At 39.3% G+C, this 15,152-nt stretch overlaps 3 protein-coding genes across 5 annotated transcripts in view; 1 reads left to right on the plus strand and 2 right to left on the minus strand.

Annotated features, from left to right (window-relative positions):
* LOC101164400 (cell division control protein 42 homolog) overlaps positions 1–15,152 on the plus strand; it is a 20,587-nt gene continuing 5,435 nt past the window's right edge. The window contains exons 1-6 of one of the 3 annotated variants that reach the window (XM_004070837.4): positions 1–133; positions 669–807; positions 919–991; positions 2,911–3,020; positions 8,904–9,101; positions 9,249–10,932. In XM_004070837.4, coding sequence (XP_004070885.1) covers positions 703–807; positions 919–991; positions 2,911–3,020; positions 8,904–9,101; positions 9,249–9,338 — 576 coding nt within the window. In that variant the 5' untranslated portion in view covers positions 1–133; positions 669–702 and the 3' untranslated portion in view covers positions 9,339–10,932. Of the gene's footprint in view, positions 134–668; positions 808–918; positions 992–2,910; positions 3,021–8,903; positions 9,102–9,248; positions 10,933–15,152 lie in introns of those variants that run through there. The other 2 variants (XM_011477455.3, XM_020704813.2) reach the window with 2 other exon arrangements.
* The window catches only part of LOC101167959 (F-box only protein 6-like), a 20,734-nt gene continuing 16,691 nt past the window's right edge, over positions 11,110–15,152 (minus strand). The window contains exon 11 of the transcript XR_002873534.1: positions 11,110–11,416. The gene's annotated coding sequence lies outside the window, so the exon portion shown is untranslated. The remainder of the gene's footprint in view (positions 11,417–15,152) is intronic.
* Positions 11,805–13,173, minus strand: LOC111947667 (F-box only protein 6-like). Its single transcript, XM_023956771.1, has 6 exons — positions 13,064–13,173; positions 12,933–12,969; positions 12,644–12,758; positions 12,466–12,561; positions 12,095–12,230; positions 11,805–12,011 (listed from the first exon to the last, which is right to left on the minus strand). The coding sequence occupies exons 1-6, from the start codon at positions 13,136–13,138 to the stop codon at positions 11,865–11,867; spliced, it is 606 nt and encodes a 201-aa protein (XP_023812539.1). The 5' UTR covers positions 13,139–13,173; the 3' UTR covers positions 11,805–11,864.

Consider the following 15,152-nt stretch of genomic DNA (forward strand, 5'->3'; position numbering starts at 1 on the left):
GTGTTGAGCTCGACAATGGGCGGAAGTAAAGACTGACTCCCACTGACAGACTGAACCAAGTTACTGCTCGCTGGTGCCAACGCCCGGCGAAACCGACAGCCAACCTTTGCAAGCAGAGTTACGGGTAAAATAGGTACGTAGCCCAAACATTTGAATTCCTTTGTGTAAATCCATTTAAAGATTACAAGCTGGGTTCCCACCAGTCTTTGAGCTGCAGCAATTATGCTAATGTTTGCTAGTTTGCTACGCTAGCCCTCATGTTAGCATTGGATGACTGAAACTAGCAGCACTTATCATTTGTTGTACAAATACAAAAACTAAATTTAAATATGTTTTCTGATTAAGTAAAATGTCCGTGTGAAAATAACACCTGGTACTATTTCCGAATTTTAACCATACTTGTTTTTTTTACGGGCTTTTTGAGCACCGAGCCATCGTTAGCCTCTAGTGAATGATAATACTGGGGCGTGACTGAACTGAAGTAAATAAAACGCTGAAGCATGAGTATTTTCCCGCTGTTTAATTTGCTCATCGAACTGTTGATTACTTTTTTTTTAATGAACAAGACTAAAAGGCCTGAACAACGTTTAAAATAATGTACCGTCTGAAATGTGAACTGGCCCAAGCTAGCCTAAAGTGAGGCAACACCTCCTTCTCTCTCTCTGCAGTTCTCAGTTGCTAACAGCAGCAGAAAGCACAGAGATGCAGACGATCAAATGTGTTGTGGTGGGTGATGGTGCAGTAGGAAAAACCTGCTTGCTGATTTCCTACACCACCAACAAATTCCCTTCTGAATATGTACCAACAGTAAGTATTGCCCGCATATTATTCTTCCTTTTTAATCTTTATGGTTTTAAGACAAAATGGGATGAATTCCATCCAACATTTTATTAATCTGGATAATATTCTTCATCACAGGTATTTGACAACTATGCAGTAACTGTAATGATTGGAGGTGAACCATACACTCTGGGGTTATTTGATACAGCAGGTATGACTTTATTTAAACCGTTTTATTTAAATAAAATTAACATAAAATATAATAAAATGTTTTCCAAATTTGCACTTTCTGGAATTGCAGATTGTAATGCAGGTCTGCTTGGTTTGTATTAGCTACATAGATCTCATATTTTCTACCTTTACATACATTAGGGCTGCACGATATGAGCAAGACTTGCGATGTGCGATATTAGTGATCAATATTGCGATAACGATATAATTTGCGGTATATAAACAAATGGTAAAACAACCAAGAACATCTTTACCATCTCATTGCAACAGTTTAAAAAAATGATACTCCAAATGACCTTCGTTGATGTAGGAGGCAAACAGCTAACATGAAAGGGCTCATCTGATTGGTCAACATCGGAAAGGGTCCATCCAATTGGTCAAATGCATAAATGGATTTATTTGATTCGTTAAATGCTTCAAGATGCCATAGGATTGTTTTAGCACATTTAAGGTAACCATTTATTGCGATTTTTGCTGACTTTTGCGATATGGATATTGCACTGCTTGATATTGCGATAACGATAAATTTGCGGTATATTGTGCAGGCCTAACATACATGTATATACATAAGCAGCTGGATAGCTCAGTTGGCTGGATTTAAGACTGCCATGCAGGAAATCTACTGTCACATTGTTATATATTGTTTTAGACTAGTTCCTGGTGGTCAACAGTTTTAACTTCCTGCTTACTACATATAAAGTTTTGGTCTTGTACTTATTAAAATTGTACATATATAGAAAGAAATTAGCTAATTTCAATGCATGGTAAAAAGGACAAAATAATCACTGTTAAAAACTAAGTAGTCAGAAGTTTTGGTCTTTTGATAAATTAAATCGCTATCAAAGCCGGGTACCAATCAGTATGAACAGTGCTGGTACAAAACGGCTATCACCACAGTTGATACTGATTGGCTTTGGAACATGACGTTACAACACATTGATAAAACCAGAGCACATATTTTTTAAACAGTAATAATTTTAGTGATCTTCAACCCTGCTCTCCAAGAGCCCCTTTCCTGCTTGTTTTCCAGCTGACCTGATTACTTGGATCTGGTGTGTTCAGTCGATCAGAAATTGAACACCAATCAGCTACGCTTGCAGGGTTTTTAAAACAGTCGGAGGATTTTAAAGGATTACGGTTGGAATTCCAGAAAATGAAGTTGGGACTAACATTTTTCATAATGCAAATATTTTTTGTCTTTAAATAAGTCCCCGTAACAGAATAGAGGAGTTAAGGGTTTACTTAGAGAAAATCATTTTCAAGTTGTTTCTGTTAATCTTTTTTTTCCCTATTAAAGCCTTTATAGTTGCATTTTGTGAAACACTTATTGACTCCTGGGAAGAGTCTTTACGACTCTGGTTCTCTTTTGACAAATGACACGCAAAGATTATTTCTGATAAGTTATGTATTTCAAAATCAATTTCCAGCTAAGGCTCATTTGGTGAAGAAATTGAAAAAAAGTGAGCAATGCATGAATGTTGCATAATGGCCATTTCAAGCTTTTATTGCACCAGGGTCAAAACTACAGTAGAAATAACAATGTAAAGACAAAAATGGAATGGTCAGGGAATAATATTTAAAGTTGTAATTCTTCTCAACTGTCAGTAGGTGTCAACATAGACTCATTAGATCTGTCAATCTAGATCAAAGTAAAAAATACAGTATATAAGCATAACAACTAAGAAAACAAAGTACTTATAATAGATTATAATCCAAGTTTTAAAATGTACTAGTTCTTATTAAATACTTCTTTTTTTTTTTATTAATTATTTTGAGCATTTAGTTGTTGTCTGTGCGGTTGGAGATCTCTAAATTACTAACACAAACTGCTGCTGACTGTGTTGACTTTTGTCTACCATCACAATTTACTCCCATATTGAGCCAACTGTCTCTCTGCAGGTCAGGAGGATTACGACAGGTTGAGACCCCTAAGCTACCCTCAGACCGACGTCTTCCTAGTTTGTTTCTCCGTTGTGTCACCCTCTTCCTTTGAGAATGTTAAAGAAAAGGTGAGTGTCCACTATAACAGTAATTTTGCTCACCCCCACAATGCGACCCCTGTATTTGTTCATTTGTTCTTAGTTTTTTTCTTGGAAATAATACCAATGTCACGATTCAAAGATCAAAAGTATTTTGTATCCAAAAATAATATATTTTGAAGAAAATGCTGCAAACTACTTTACTTTATTTTATTTTTTTACTTTGAATGGCCTTGATAAGCTAAATTCACTTTAATCATTTTTAGACCCATCTAACTTTCATGCTAATTAGCTGGATAAGCTGTGTGATCTCAGCTTGCTGTGGTTTGGAGCCAAGCTCTCAGCACTCACCATTTCCTGGTGCCAGTGGTGTAGGGATGCAGGGTTTGCTGTGTATGAAGGAACACGAGTGCAGCTGCTTCCTATTTGTCTCTTGCCAAGAGTTCTGGCCATTATTTTGTTTGCTGTTTCATTCACTGACTCTCTGTCCTCCAGCATGATTGTAAAGAAATTAATGTCACTGATCCCATAAAAAAGGAAAATATAGGTTTAGAGTGGCATTTCTTTCTGTCGTTTTGAATGGAAGATAGAGAAGACGCTCCAGTTGCTCACAGCTCCATGATGATTCACGTCACATACTCTCTTGAAATAACAGTCTTGCTAATGCATCCCTCAGTTTGTGAATGAAAAATGGCTAAGAACCTGTAATGCTGCCCAGCTCTACTTTGTAGCAATCATGTTAAGTAGAATGAATCCAACGGTTACTATGGAAACTGACATAAACAGCTGTGCAGCAGCTGGCAGTTGCGGTCAGTGATCTACAGGCGGATCGGTTCTACCAACTTCCCTGTTTGGAAAGTACTCCTCATCTATTTTGGAGGTCATTAATTAACAAAGTCCCTAATGTGTATGTCAAAATAATGGGTTTGAGGGAAAATAATCTGTGTCAACATTTAATTTGTAAGATGTTTTTTCTATATCATAACATGCTATGACACATGGGGCATGTGACATGCTGCTCCAGGCTTCTTCTTTCTCAGCTCCAGTCTGATAAATGAAAGACTTCAGCCAGGCTCAAACTGTATTAATTTCTCCTCCACAATCAATTTTCAAACAATTGGCACCACCGTGAATTAAAAGTACGTCACTACCAAGTCCGAGTCTCTGATTGGTCAAAGTTTCCCCTGGTTTCATTTCTAATGCTCACCCAGTGGTCAGGCGTTTTGTATGTAGAGCTCAAACAGTCGTAGAAACCTGTGTAGCTACGGGTGAATGGATGAGTTTGGGATGTGGAAGCCCAAAACGCACATCAACATAGACTTTTCATTAAAAATGGTCACTTAAATGTAGCTTTAGTTTCTATTAGTCCTAGCTGTGGCACTAGACAAAGCTGTTAGATTTGCTGGAAGTTCTTTTTTGGATAAAGGGAGGCTAGATGGGTCTTAAAGCTTGGTTAATTTAAGTTCTAAAAACCCTGATTGATGACAGAAAAAATTCATTTCTTTTTGGGTGTATTTCATTGTTTTAACCATGATGTTTTTTACTTGAATTTCCTTTGTTGTTATGAACATGAACAGTTTTTTTTTTAAGGCACTGGAAAATGCTTTTGTATGTTTCTATAGTCATATGCTGTCATCATTGTTGTGTCCCACTATTACGCTTGTCTGAAAGGACAGTCTGAACATTAAGCTGTGAGAGCTGCCTTAAAGTCCCACTCCAGTTATAGTTGATCTGCTGTAAAAGCGTACCCCAGTGGTTTTTTAATTATGATTATGCCGTTTTAGCCAAAATCAAAAAACCTGCAGGGCTCCAGACTAACTTTTTTCACTAGGAGCACAGTGGCCCCTAACTAAAAATTTTAGGGGCACAACCAGAAAATTTAGGGGCGCATACTGTAAATCAACATTCTAACCAAATCTACTAATTTCCACTGTATTACTAATAAATACTTTAATAATAGATGCAGAAATTACAATGTGCTGTTTCTAATTCAGTGTCACATTTTATTCTTCACTTTTGAAAATGCAACAACAGGTAAACTGACAGCACCATCGCTGTCATGACAGTACAAATAGTAAAGAAAACAGATGGAAATTTATCTTGGTCACACCAAATAGGTGCAGCCAAGATGCACAATAAGCGTGTTTGAGATCACCCAGGTGAACTCAACGCTGCGCAGATCACCTGGTGTGAGACATATTTTTGATTTTGCTCCAACATCAACTGTCAATCATCACAAAAATATTGCGAGAAAGGGGTGGGAGCAAGGGGCAAACCTACCCGGACACAGCTGGAAACTGAACTGACTGAAAGCTGCCCTACAGACTACAAAACAATGCATTATGGGACATGTGTCCTGATGGTTTTTGTAGTTGAGTGATTAATTAAAATAATTTAAAATACCAATTCATTAAAAAAGACTACATGCATTACAAAACATTAAAATAATCGTAAAATAAATATATGATAACACAGATCACACTAAGGGGGAGAGGAATATAATAACTAAATTGAATGTTTAGGACAACTCCAACTTCCTGTTGTCCTTCAGTCTCGCTGCAGATTCGCCTTCATCTCACAGCGCGCCCCCCCCGGCCTGGTCTCCCCACAACGATCCAGGCGAGGTGCCGGTTCATCTCAAACACGGCTATCGTTGCATTTTCCCCACGTATTTTCAGTGTGTCTAAAACTAATGTTGTTTTTGCCCGCACGTGTTTAATGTTCAAGCCCCGTTAGCTGTCACGCATGTAGGTGTGGGACATTTATTCCCCTCAGCTGACCCGACTCCCGCGGGAGCGGTGTGCTGCCGTAACAGCCGTGCATAAACCGTTTGATGCTCCGCCGTAACCGTAACCAAAACTTAACCTTACTCCGGGTCTGTGTGACCCAGAGAAAAGTTCAGCACTGACTGCATGTATTTAGAAAATTACGAGCGAATAGATACGTTCTAGAAAGGAAAGTAAGGAACTCCTTAATGTGGTCTGGGGAGGGGGCTGTCAGGTGTCCTGCTTTCAAGCCCTGTCATTGTCCCGCCCCCAAGAGTCATATACCCCACTGTGATTGGTTGGTCATCTCCGTGCACGACAATGAAAAAGTGTAATTCATTAAAACTGGCGGGCTGCAGTAACATTAAATTTTCATTTAAGGCGGGGGCCGCAAAATATCATCTTTGGGGCCGCAAATAGCCCGCGGGCCGCGAGTTTGAGACCCCTGCTGTACACTAGTCGCAGGCCGGAAGAACGAATCAATAGTTCGCTTGCTCATAGCTCAGACGCACATATCAGGTTGTGACGATATTTGTCTCCGTTTCCTTTCCACAGATGTTTACGCGCGCGCGAATATCTCTAGGCCCCTCCCCCTCCACATATTTTAGCCACTTACAGTGACTTATTCTTCTCACACGCAGTGGCCGCCTCACAGACGGGCATCACGCGAGAGTGTACGTGCTCGCGTTTCATGAGTATGTGCGCGAGTGTGTGTGTCTGCCTGCGTGCGTATGCGCTCGCGTCTCAGATTATTTCATTGATCATTGACTTGCCCCTTCCACATTTAATGTATAAAAAAATACGGAGGGTGGGGGAGGCAAATTTACTGGTCGCACATGTGCGACTGGATGTAAAATTCAGTCGCACACTCTCAAATTTTGGTCGCAAAATGCGAGCAATTGGTCGCAGTCTGGAGCCCTGACCTGTATCTTTTTCTGTGACACGGTTTCTGCAGAGTGACAGTAGTTCATTAGAAATTCACAGCTGATTTTTAGTCTGGACTGTCGGCCGGGAAGTACACCTTACAGCAGGGGTGAGCAATTATTTTAAGTCACGAGCCACATAGGGTTCTAAAATTCGATAGAAGGGCCGGACTGCGAGCCGATGCGTGGTGTGAGAATGATATAACATGGAATGTAGATGAAAATATTTGGATTGAAAATTATATGCTAAAACAGAATATTCTAGAGTTTTTAAAATAAATAACACTATTTATGAAATAAAACAACAATCAAATAACACTATGATTTTCAAAGACAAAAATTCCGGAAAAATATACTGATACATTTATGAATAAATAAATAATAATAATAATAATAATAATGGATTGGATTTATCTGCGCTTTTCAAGACACCCAAAGCGCTTACATTGTGTCCATTATTCATTCACTCCTCATTCATACTTGATCATGATAAGCTACTGTTGTAGCCACAGCTGCCCTGGGACAGACTGACAGAGGCGTGGCTGCCATTTCGCGCCTACGGCCCCTCTGACCATCACCGGGATCATTCATACACATTCACACACCAGTGGAGCCACACTGGAGGCAAGGAGGGTGAAGTGTCTTGCCCAAGGACACAACGACATTTTGGCTGGTGGGGATCGAACCGCCAACCCTTCGATCATTGGACGACCCGCTCAACCACCTGAGCCACTGTCGCCCACTGTCGTCCATAAATAATGGATCCTGTCCCGTCATAATTCCGCAGAGACTTTGAGCTCATCGCACGTCTCAGTTTGCTTAGCTGTGCTGTGTCCTGCACGTCTGTTTCACATCCAGTAATAATGAAAAAGCAAATTTCAATGTCTTATGCTGCAGCTACGCATATATCTGTGTTACCTTTTCACCAGTATATAGAGTTCCCTCGTTTATTGCAGGAGTTACGTTAAAAAAATAACCCTGTGATTTTGAAATCCACAGAGTCTGATTACAGACATTTATGGCAGTAAAACTCCTCACTGCCTAAATAAACTTTTCTCAGGCGGACATGAACATTTTCACCATTTTTCTCTCTTGTTTAAATTCTCAAACCTTCATAGAAAAATTAAGTCCAGGATCTTAAAATGAAAACAAAGATCTGATCGATCACAGATTTCTGATCTGAGGAGCTCCGCGTTTCTGTAAAGGAGACACGGCATGGACTGAGGAGATTGATTGACATGGTCTCCAGCCAATCAGGACACAGAACAGGGGTGCGCTGTTTAAAAAATGCAGCATAATTGCTCTAAAAGAATGAGCTAAACCGGGAAAGATGAAGGGAAGACTTCTTCTCTTCTATTTGACAGGGATTTTAGAGGGTTTCAGGTTGGAGCACAGACTGCAGGAGGGGGGGAAGAAAATGTCATCAGGATTTTCATTGGAGTGGGTCTTTAAGGTGGTGTGCTTTCACACTTTGATGTGGCATCAAGAACCTCAGCATGACCCTGCTTCTAATTCATTTTGTGTAAAAAAAAAAAAGATTATACATATTGTTTGAGATCAAATCAGAAAAAGTTATATTTTAACGTATTTGTTCAATAAATCCTTGGAAAAGTTGTGATAAAAGTTCCCTTAGAAATCTGCCTGGATGAACAAGACTTTGTTTATTTAAACAAGCGAAGGAGACCTTCATTAGTTATTCAAAAGGATGAAACTATTAATTAAGTATTAAAATTAGTGAAATAACTTCTGTTTTTTGTTTGTACTTTTACACAGACGGCTACAAATGATCAATTTCATAGTTTTTATTTTTTTCCACTGAAATCCCATACAGTTTAAAAAAAAACTATCCCCATGCGTTGTGTTGAAAAATGTATAAAAAGATCTTACAGTATTTGTTAGGAGAAAACAAAAAACATAACTTAACATTCAAATAAAAATATTTGACTGTTAATACATTTTGAAAGGATGAAATATTATTAAAAAAATATTTAAAGCAGTAAAAGGTTTTTGAAAAAGAATTGTTAGAGGCCTTAATAGTTTCATGTGGCTTATTAAAAGTTTCTGTAAAAAGATTTTATTTTATTTTATTTTAAATGACCAAAATACACTCACACTGAGCTCAAGAAATAAAAAGCAAGAAAGATGGACAAGAATATTTTACTTGTATATTATCACAGTCGCAAACCTATCTTATTGATATATTTGTGTTTTCTTCTCCTCTCCAGTGGGTTCCTGAGATAACTCACCATTGTCCCAAGACCCCATTCCTTTTGGTAGGCACACAGATTGACCTCCGTGATGACCCCTCCACAGTGGAGAAGTTGGCCAAGAACAAGCAGAAGCCGATCACCCCAGAGACGGCAGAAAAGCTGGCTCGTGACCTCAAGGCAGTCAAATATGTGGAGTGCTCAGCCCTAACTCAGGTAGGATCTTCCCTTCATTTGCTTTGTATTTAGCATTCTCCTCTCCAGGCTGGACATGCTTTGTCTCGTCTTTTGCTAACTGCATTTGTAAATTCTGTCTAACTGTGTGTTCCCTGTGCTTGTCTCTTCTTCTCCTTTGGTCTGTAGCGAGGACTGAAGAACGTATTCGATGAGGCTATCCTAGCCGCATTAGAGCCCCCCGAAACTCAGAGAAAGAGAAAATGCTGCTTGTTCTGATGTCTCTGAACGGCTTGCTTTGCCTCTCGATTGTCTGCTGCTTATTGATAGTAAAGAAATGTCCATCACGTGCATTTCTTTGAAACTCTGTGCCCGTTAACAGTTTTCTTTCTGTTTGTGTGCTCTCTTTTCCACTTTGTCTAACCACGATCACACATGTGGCCTAAGATGACAGAATGCCAATGTTAAACTTCACTTTGTGTGCAAATGGATACAATTGGATACAACTAAGAGTTTTTTTTTTTTAAAGTTGATGTTAACTAGGTACTGAGCTCATGTGTTGTATCCAATAAGAAACATTTGTTGTTTTTTTTGTCTTACAGTTGTAGTGACATTTTATTTCTTTACTGCTAGATCAAGATCTTTACTCATCTTGATCATGGAGAGAATCTTACAAAACATGATCTGAATAAAGGAAATCTTTCATTGCCCTGCCTCATTTCTACTCCCACAGCTTGTTTTAGGCTCTAGCAGGAGCACATTTGTTTGTCTGGACTACCTTTTTTGAATAATAACATTTTGTTTTCACAGAAAGGATTAAAGAATGTGTTTGATGAGGCAATACTGGCTGCCCTGGAGCCTCCCGAGCCTAAGCAAAGGCGTAAATGTGTTCTGCTCTGAGTTTCCTCACGCTGGTCCTCATCCTTCTCTAAATTTAACTCCATGGGATACAAGAGGGTTTTCTGCAGAAGCACATTCCACCACAAGTTGAGATATAAAATATTAACCATCCCACTGAGTTAACATGAAAGCTTCTTTTTCTTATGTAAAATGATTTTGAGACTGAAAAACCTTTGATGTCACTTTAAATGTACATGATGTAAAACCTTACTGCTTAGGCCGCCGACAAATTGAAGACGGTTAAAACAATTTTGGGAGGTTTTATTCCAAAAGGACCAATGTGGATTCCAGGAGTCTTTTTTGTTGTTGTTTTTTTTCTTGTTTGAGTATCATGTAAAAACAAATGCTTACATTTTTGTGTAATACTTTTTCCTGTTGAAATTGTGACCTCAAGCTCCAGTTGGTTTAGACTGTATTTCTCCTGTTTTGGTCAAAGAAGAATTCTTCTCGCCATCTGGAAAAGTTTTTTTTTTTTTTTTACTCCTAAGAGTTGGATGTTCAACCCGTACGTAGGTTTCGAAGTTGTGTTCAGGAAATTAAGCCGTTTGACTGTTGCTATGGAAACTTTCAAAGCATCCGGATCAGAGTACTTTAAAACAGTTTGAGCACATGGTTGTCCCCTTTTAGGTTTCCAACAGAAGTGTGTTGTGGAGGTGATGCAAGTTGAAAATGTCCGACTCATTACCTCACCATTAGCTATTTAGCATCATTTACGCTTTCAGATCTTAATGGACCGAACTAAGTGAAGTTTTGACTACACTCAAACCTATTCAAGGGTGAGGGCTTGAATTTGTTAATATAATTGGGATAACTTATTTACTGAAAGTGTATTACTAATGGGGTTCAATGAAACCCAGATGGAATTGCCAGGAAAATGCATCTGGTTTGTGTTCAGTTTGACAAAGTTGTATTGTTTGAATTTTTTTCTTTTTGCTTGTAAAAGAACTACAATAAAGCAGTATTATAATTATAATTACTTTTTTCTTTTGTATTAGTGGAAAATGGGTTTAAGCATGTTCACATAGCAAAAACAATCTTAAAACAATTTAAAGCCTTCCCACCTTTGAGAAAAGTGCTCTTTTATTTAGCTGGTATGGTAATATACACCCATCTAACAGAAAACATACAGGAAGAAATAAAAACAAACCAAATCACTCAGTCTTCAAACCACTAAGACATGTTTCTGCAAAATAAGACAATGGTTTATTGTCCTAGATGTAAAGTTAACAGTGAAGTATTTAAGCTCTGGGTGAACCAGGAACAACATAATAAAACAGAACTAAGTTAAATGTCAAATGCAAATTGAGTTTCCAAATGATACGGTCAACCTGCCTTCCTGATCTTAACAAAACAGAAAAACACAAAGAAAATGGGGGTTCATCGCTAAGGCTCCACAACCACAGTGTCACAATAGATACCAAGTAGACGTATGACAGCCAACAAGACTTTAGAAAAACCTCAACTGATGTGAGTACGAGGTGGAAAAACTACAGTTCAACACCACCACCACCCCATACAAAAATCATTTGTCTGCATCTTCAGAAAAAAATTTATTCTACAGTATAATAGCAACAATTTGAGGAATGAAACAAGATTTTTAAAGCACATGTAAATATATTTTTTTCTCTGAACTCACAGTGATACTACCAGTTTCAACCAGCCACCTTTTAACCCTTGTGTTATCTTAAATGACCCCACCCTTATATTGACGTGTTCTCCTACCATAACAAAGGTGGGTAAAGGTGAAAAGATTTCATGTAATCCATGGACACCAGAGAGGTTCACAAATCATTAAAGAAAAAAGGTTCAGAGCACTGTCTGGTGGGTCTAGATGACCCAACCCCCAATGTTAGAGTGTCTAGGATAGCACAAGGGTTACACAAGCATTGGATGAATCTCCAAAATCTACGAATCATCAGCTGGACAGATCTCAACACAGCTATCCGTCACTCGAATACCGTACCAGCCTGCCCAGAATTGTGTGTCTTTGCCGCCGTGTGTAAATTTGATGTATCTCACTCCTGGCCCATAATCTTTGAAAACATGAGTCATCTGAAAAATAAAGAGGGATTGAGGACTGTCAGGACACCACAACTACCTCTGAACTTTGTTGTACTTTAGGTTATGAGACATACCTGATTCCACTGCTGGTCGTTCCATTGAGGAAAGGTAACAGGTTCAGGAGTAAATTCCTGAACAACGGCCTTCTTGTCATTCAGAAGCTCCACAGTGATTATATATTCACTGCCGCAATCCCATCGAGGCGCGTACCTACAAAGATAATGTGTGGGCTAAAGAAATTCTCCCATATTTTATTATAAATTTTGTTGTTGTTGAATATGTAGAACTATTTTTAACATAATGTTCATAAAATATGTTTAAACAATTGAACTTTACAAAATTTTTGAAACCATTCAGATTTTTTCTATTTCAGTTTATTAACTCTCCGGGGCAACACCTTGTTGCAGCACAGGAACTGAGCGTCAGTCACCTGTAGCCCTCTTACCAATCAGATATGCAGATGTGTGGCTGCATTTCATCCATAAATGAAGAGTTGTAACCTTCTTCCTTTAAATCAATCAGCTGTGACTTTAAGCACATTCTGAAGACAAGAAAAGTTTTTGAGATCTATGAAAAATGATTAGAGCCTTACAATCACTGGGTCCCTGCTGGTGAATACTCACCTATAAGAGGTTACAAAGTTTTTCTGGACTCCCTCATTAGGATGAGATACCATAGGAGCTTCAATTTTCCATTGGTCACCACCATTTTCAACTATGGTCCACCCATTGAACTCATCTAAATAGGAAAAACAAAAATGAAAAACAATAAATTCCCAATCTCAATGTGACACTCTTTAAAGACCATATTTCTTCTTTAACCTGTCTAAAGACAATCTCCTTCTGAAGTTTTGGTTTAAAGGTTTCTTCTAATAAAAAGCTAAACAGCTACCAGTGAGGCCACTTTTCTCACCTTCTCCTCTTGGATTTTTGAGAAGATTTCTTCTGTTCTTCAAAGAAAAATAGAAATGTTTCCAGTTAGTCGCTTTTCCCCCTTAGTTTCCCTTCAGCTTACCCCGACTGCATCATAACACGATTACTTACTGCTGTCTCTGAGTGATTCTGGACGCTCAAATCTGCGCTTTGAGACTGTTCCATTACTTTACAGTTTCTCCTCATGTAAAAACAAATTATAAAATTATAAGCTAATTTTCCCCTAATGTTTTAACGTAAATAATATCCGTCCGTCGATGCGTTCCCAGATGGAGGCAATCGCAGAGATACAGAGACTGAAAATGTTAACTATTTCATACGCCAATACAACTTCTGTTTTACTAAAGGAAGCATTGTGTCTGACGGTTTGACTCCCAAAATCTTTCGCTACTGTTAGTCCTCTAGGGTTTGTTCGATTTTTTGTTACAATGACCCTGAAGTTGGCGGAGCTGTTTATTGAAACCATGTTATAAAGCCAAAATTATGTTTGTCTATCCTACTGTGAATTTGAAATGTATACAACTGTCAGAAATCTGAATATGACATACACACATACAAGCAAAACTGGCCGTGTTTTTTTCTATGGTGATCGAAGCAAATGTCGGCGTATGCCGGTGTTTAAAACATTCGCTCATCTATTTATGAGAGTTCTGAAGAGAATGCAAACATTCTGGAAACCCTCAATCAATTTGGTTGTAGTCATTGACTGAAAATGAGAACCTACAATACATTTAATAATTGTGATTCAAATTAAAAAGCAGTTATTATGTGAAATTTTGGGTAATTGTTTTGCAAGAGAAACCTAATTACTTGTTTTTTTGTAATTCCTTAAAAAATAGAGCTGATTCCTATTGAGTATTGGAGAATGTAATACAAAATTGAACAGCGGAGAGTATATTACGGTATTGCACAGTCCCATGATTATTGCACTGAGATTTAGCAAGTTATCCCTGGGGGGAGGGGTACGATGATCTTCCCGAGTTCAGACTTCTGGAAAGAAACTGTTCCTCATCTCGTGGTCCTGCTCCTCATGCTCCGCAGCCTCCTTCCTGAGGGGAGCAGGAAGGACAGAGGGTGTGAGGGGTGAGTGGGGACTTTCAGGATGCGAGAGGCTCGTTACCTGCATCAGGTCTCATCGATGTCAGTGGTGGTCTGCAGGCTGCAGCCCTGCAGGCTGTGCAGCTTTAGCCACTCGCTGCAGAGCTTTTCTCTCTGCCACAGAGCAGCTACCGTGCCACACAGGGATGCAGGAGGACAGGACGCTCTCCACTACACACCTGTAGAAAGAGGTTAGGACTGCGATCCCCATCCCAGCACGCCTTGGTCTTCTTCATGTTGATGCAGAGGTTGTTGTCTCTGCACCAGCTCTCCAGATGTTCCACTGACCCCTGACTGCTTCAGGGAGGTGTTGAATCTGTCTGTCAGCACCTCTGTGAGCTGGTGTGCACAGTCCTTCAGCACCCGTCCAGGGATGTTGTCAGGTCCAGCAGCTTTGTGAGGGTTGATCCTCTGGAGGGTCATCCTCACCTCCACTGGCATCACGCTGAGAAACTCTTCGCCAGGTGGGATGGTGAGTCTGGTGCTGGGGGGGGCGGTATTGCAGTCCTCAAAAGCGGGAGTAAAAGTAGTTGAGTGCATCTGGTAGAGAGGGGTCCTCAGGGCATTGTGCATCTCTTTTTTTTTCTTTTTTTTAACTTGTCCTGTCCAACAGCTGGGCAAACAGATGAGAGCTGAAGGCCTCTTGTGTTGGACATATTTTTTTTACTTTAACAACAGGGGTTATTAATCTTCTGACAAACCAGAGGTATGTCTGAATAAACCCCTTTTGTTATCGAGGCCAAACTTTATTCATTTTAATCATATTTGAAAATCTTTTGTGTTGGACCGGACGGAAAAGGAAAGGAGGAAAGAAGAGAGAGGGATGTTAGAGAAGGGGGGATAGGAGGGTGATTATAGAAGGAGGGGGGGTAAAACCATGAAGCAGCATAAAGCCACAAGTTGCAGGATGGTTATACTCATTACGGTGAGGTTCAGATGTAATACAAGTCTATAAGGGCGGGGCCTGTCCACACACACACTCAGATGTTATAAACATACCTGTTGGCTCCAAAAATGTTCACATGTCAACATTTACACAATACAAATAATGTTCACACACGCATACCTATGCCTTCAAACCAAGTAGTGTGAAACATTTCAT

This window comes from Oryzias latipes, chromosome 7, assembly GCF_002234675.1.
Source record: "Oryzias latipes chromosome 7, ASM223467v1".
NCBI classification, from domain to species: domain Eukaryota; kingdom Metazoa; phylum Chordata; class Actinopteri; order Beloniformes; family Adrianichthyidae; genus Oryzias; species Oryzias latipes.

Excerpts from the sequence above, each read along its gene's own strand:
- LOC111947667 (XM_023956771.1), bottom strand. The coding sequence starts at position 13,138 with ATGAGGAGAAACTGTAAAGTAATGGAACAGTCTCAAAGCGCAGATTTG. Across the intron at positions 12,759-12,932 it reads CAAAAATCCAAGAGGAGAAG|ATGAGTTCAATGGGTGGACC; the intron begins GTGAGAAAAGTG and ends TTTCCTATTTAG. Across the intron at positions 12,231-12,465 it reads CACATCTGCATATCTGATTG|GTACGCGCCTCGATGGGATT; the intron begins GTAAGAGGGCTA and ends TTATCTTTGTAG.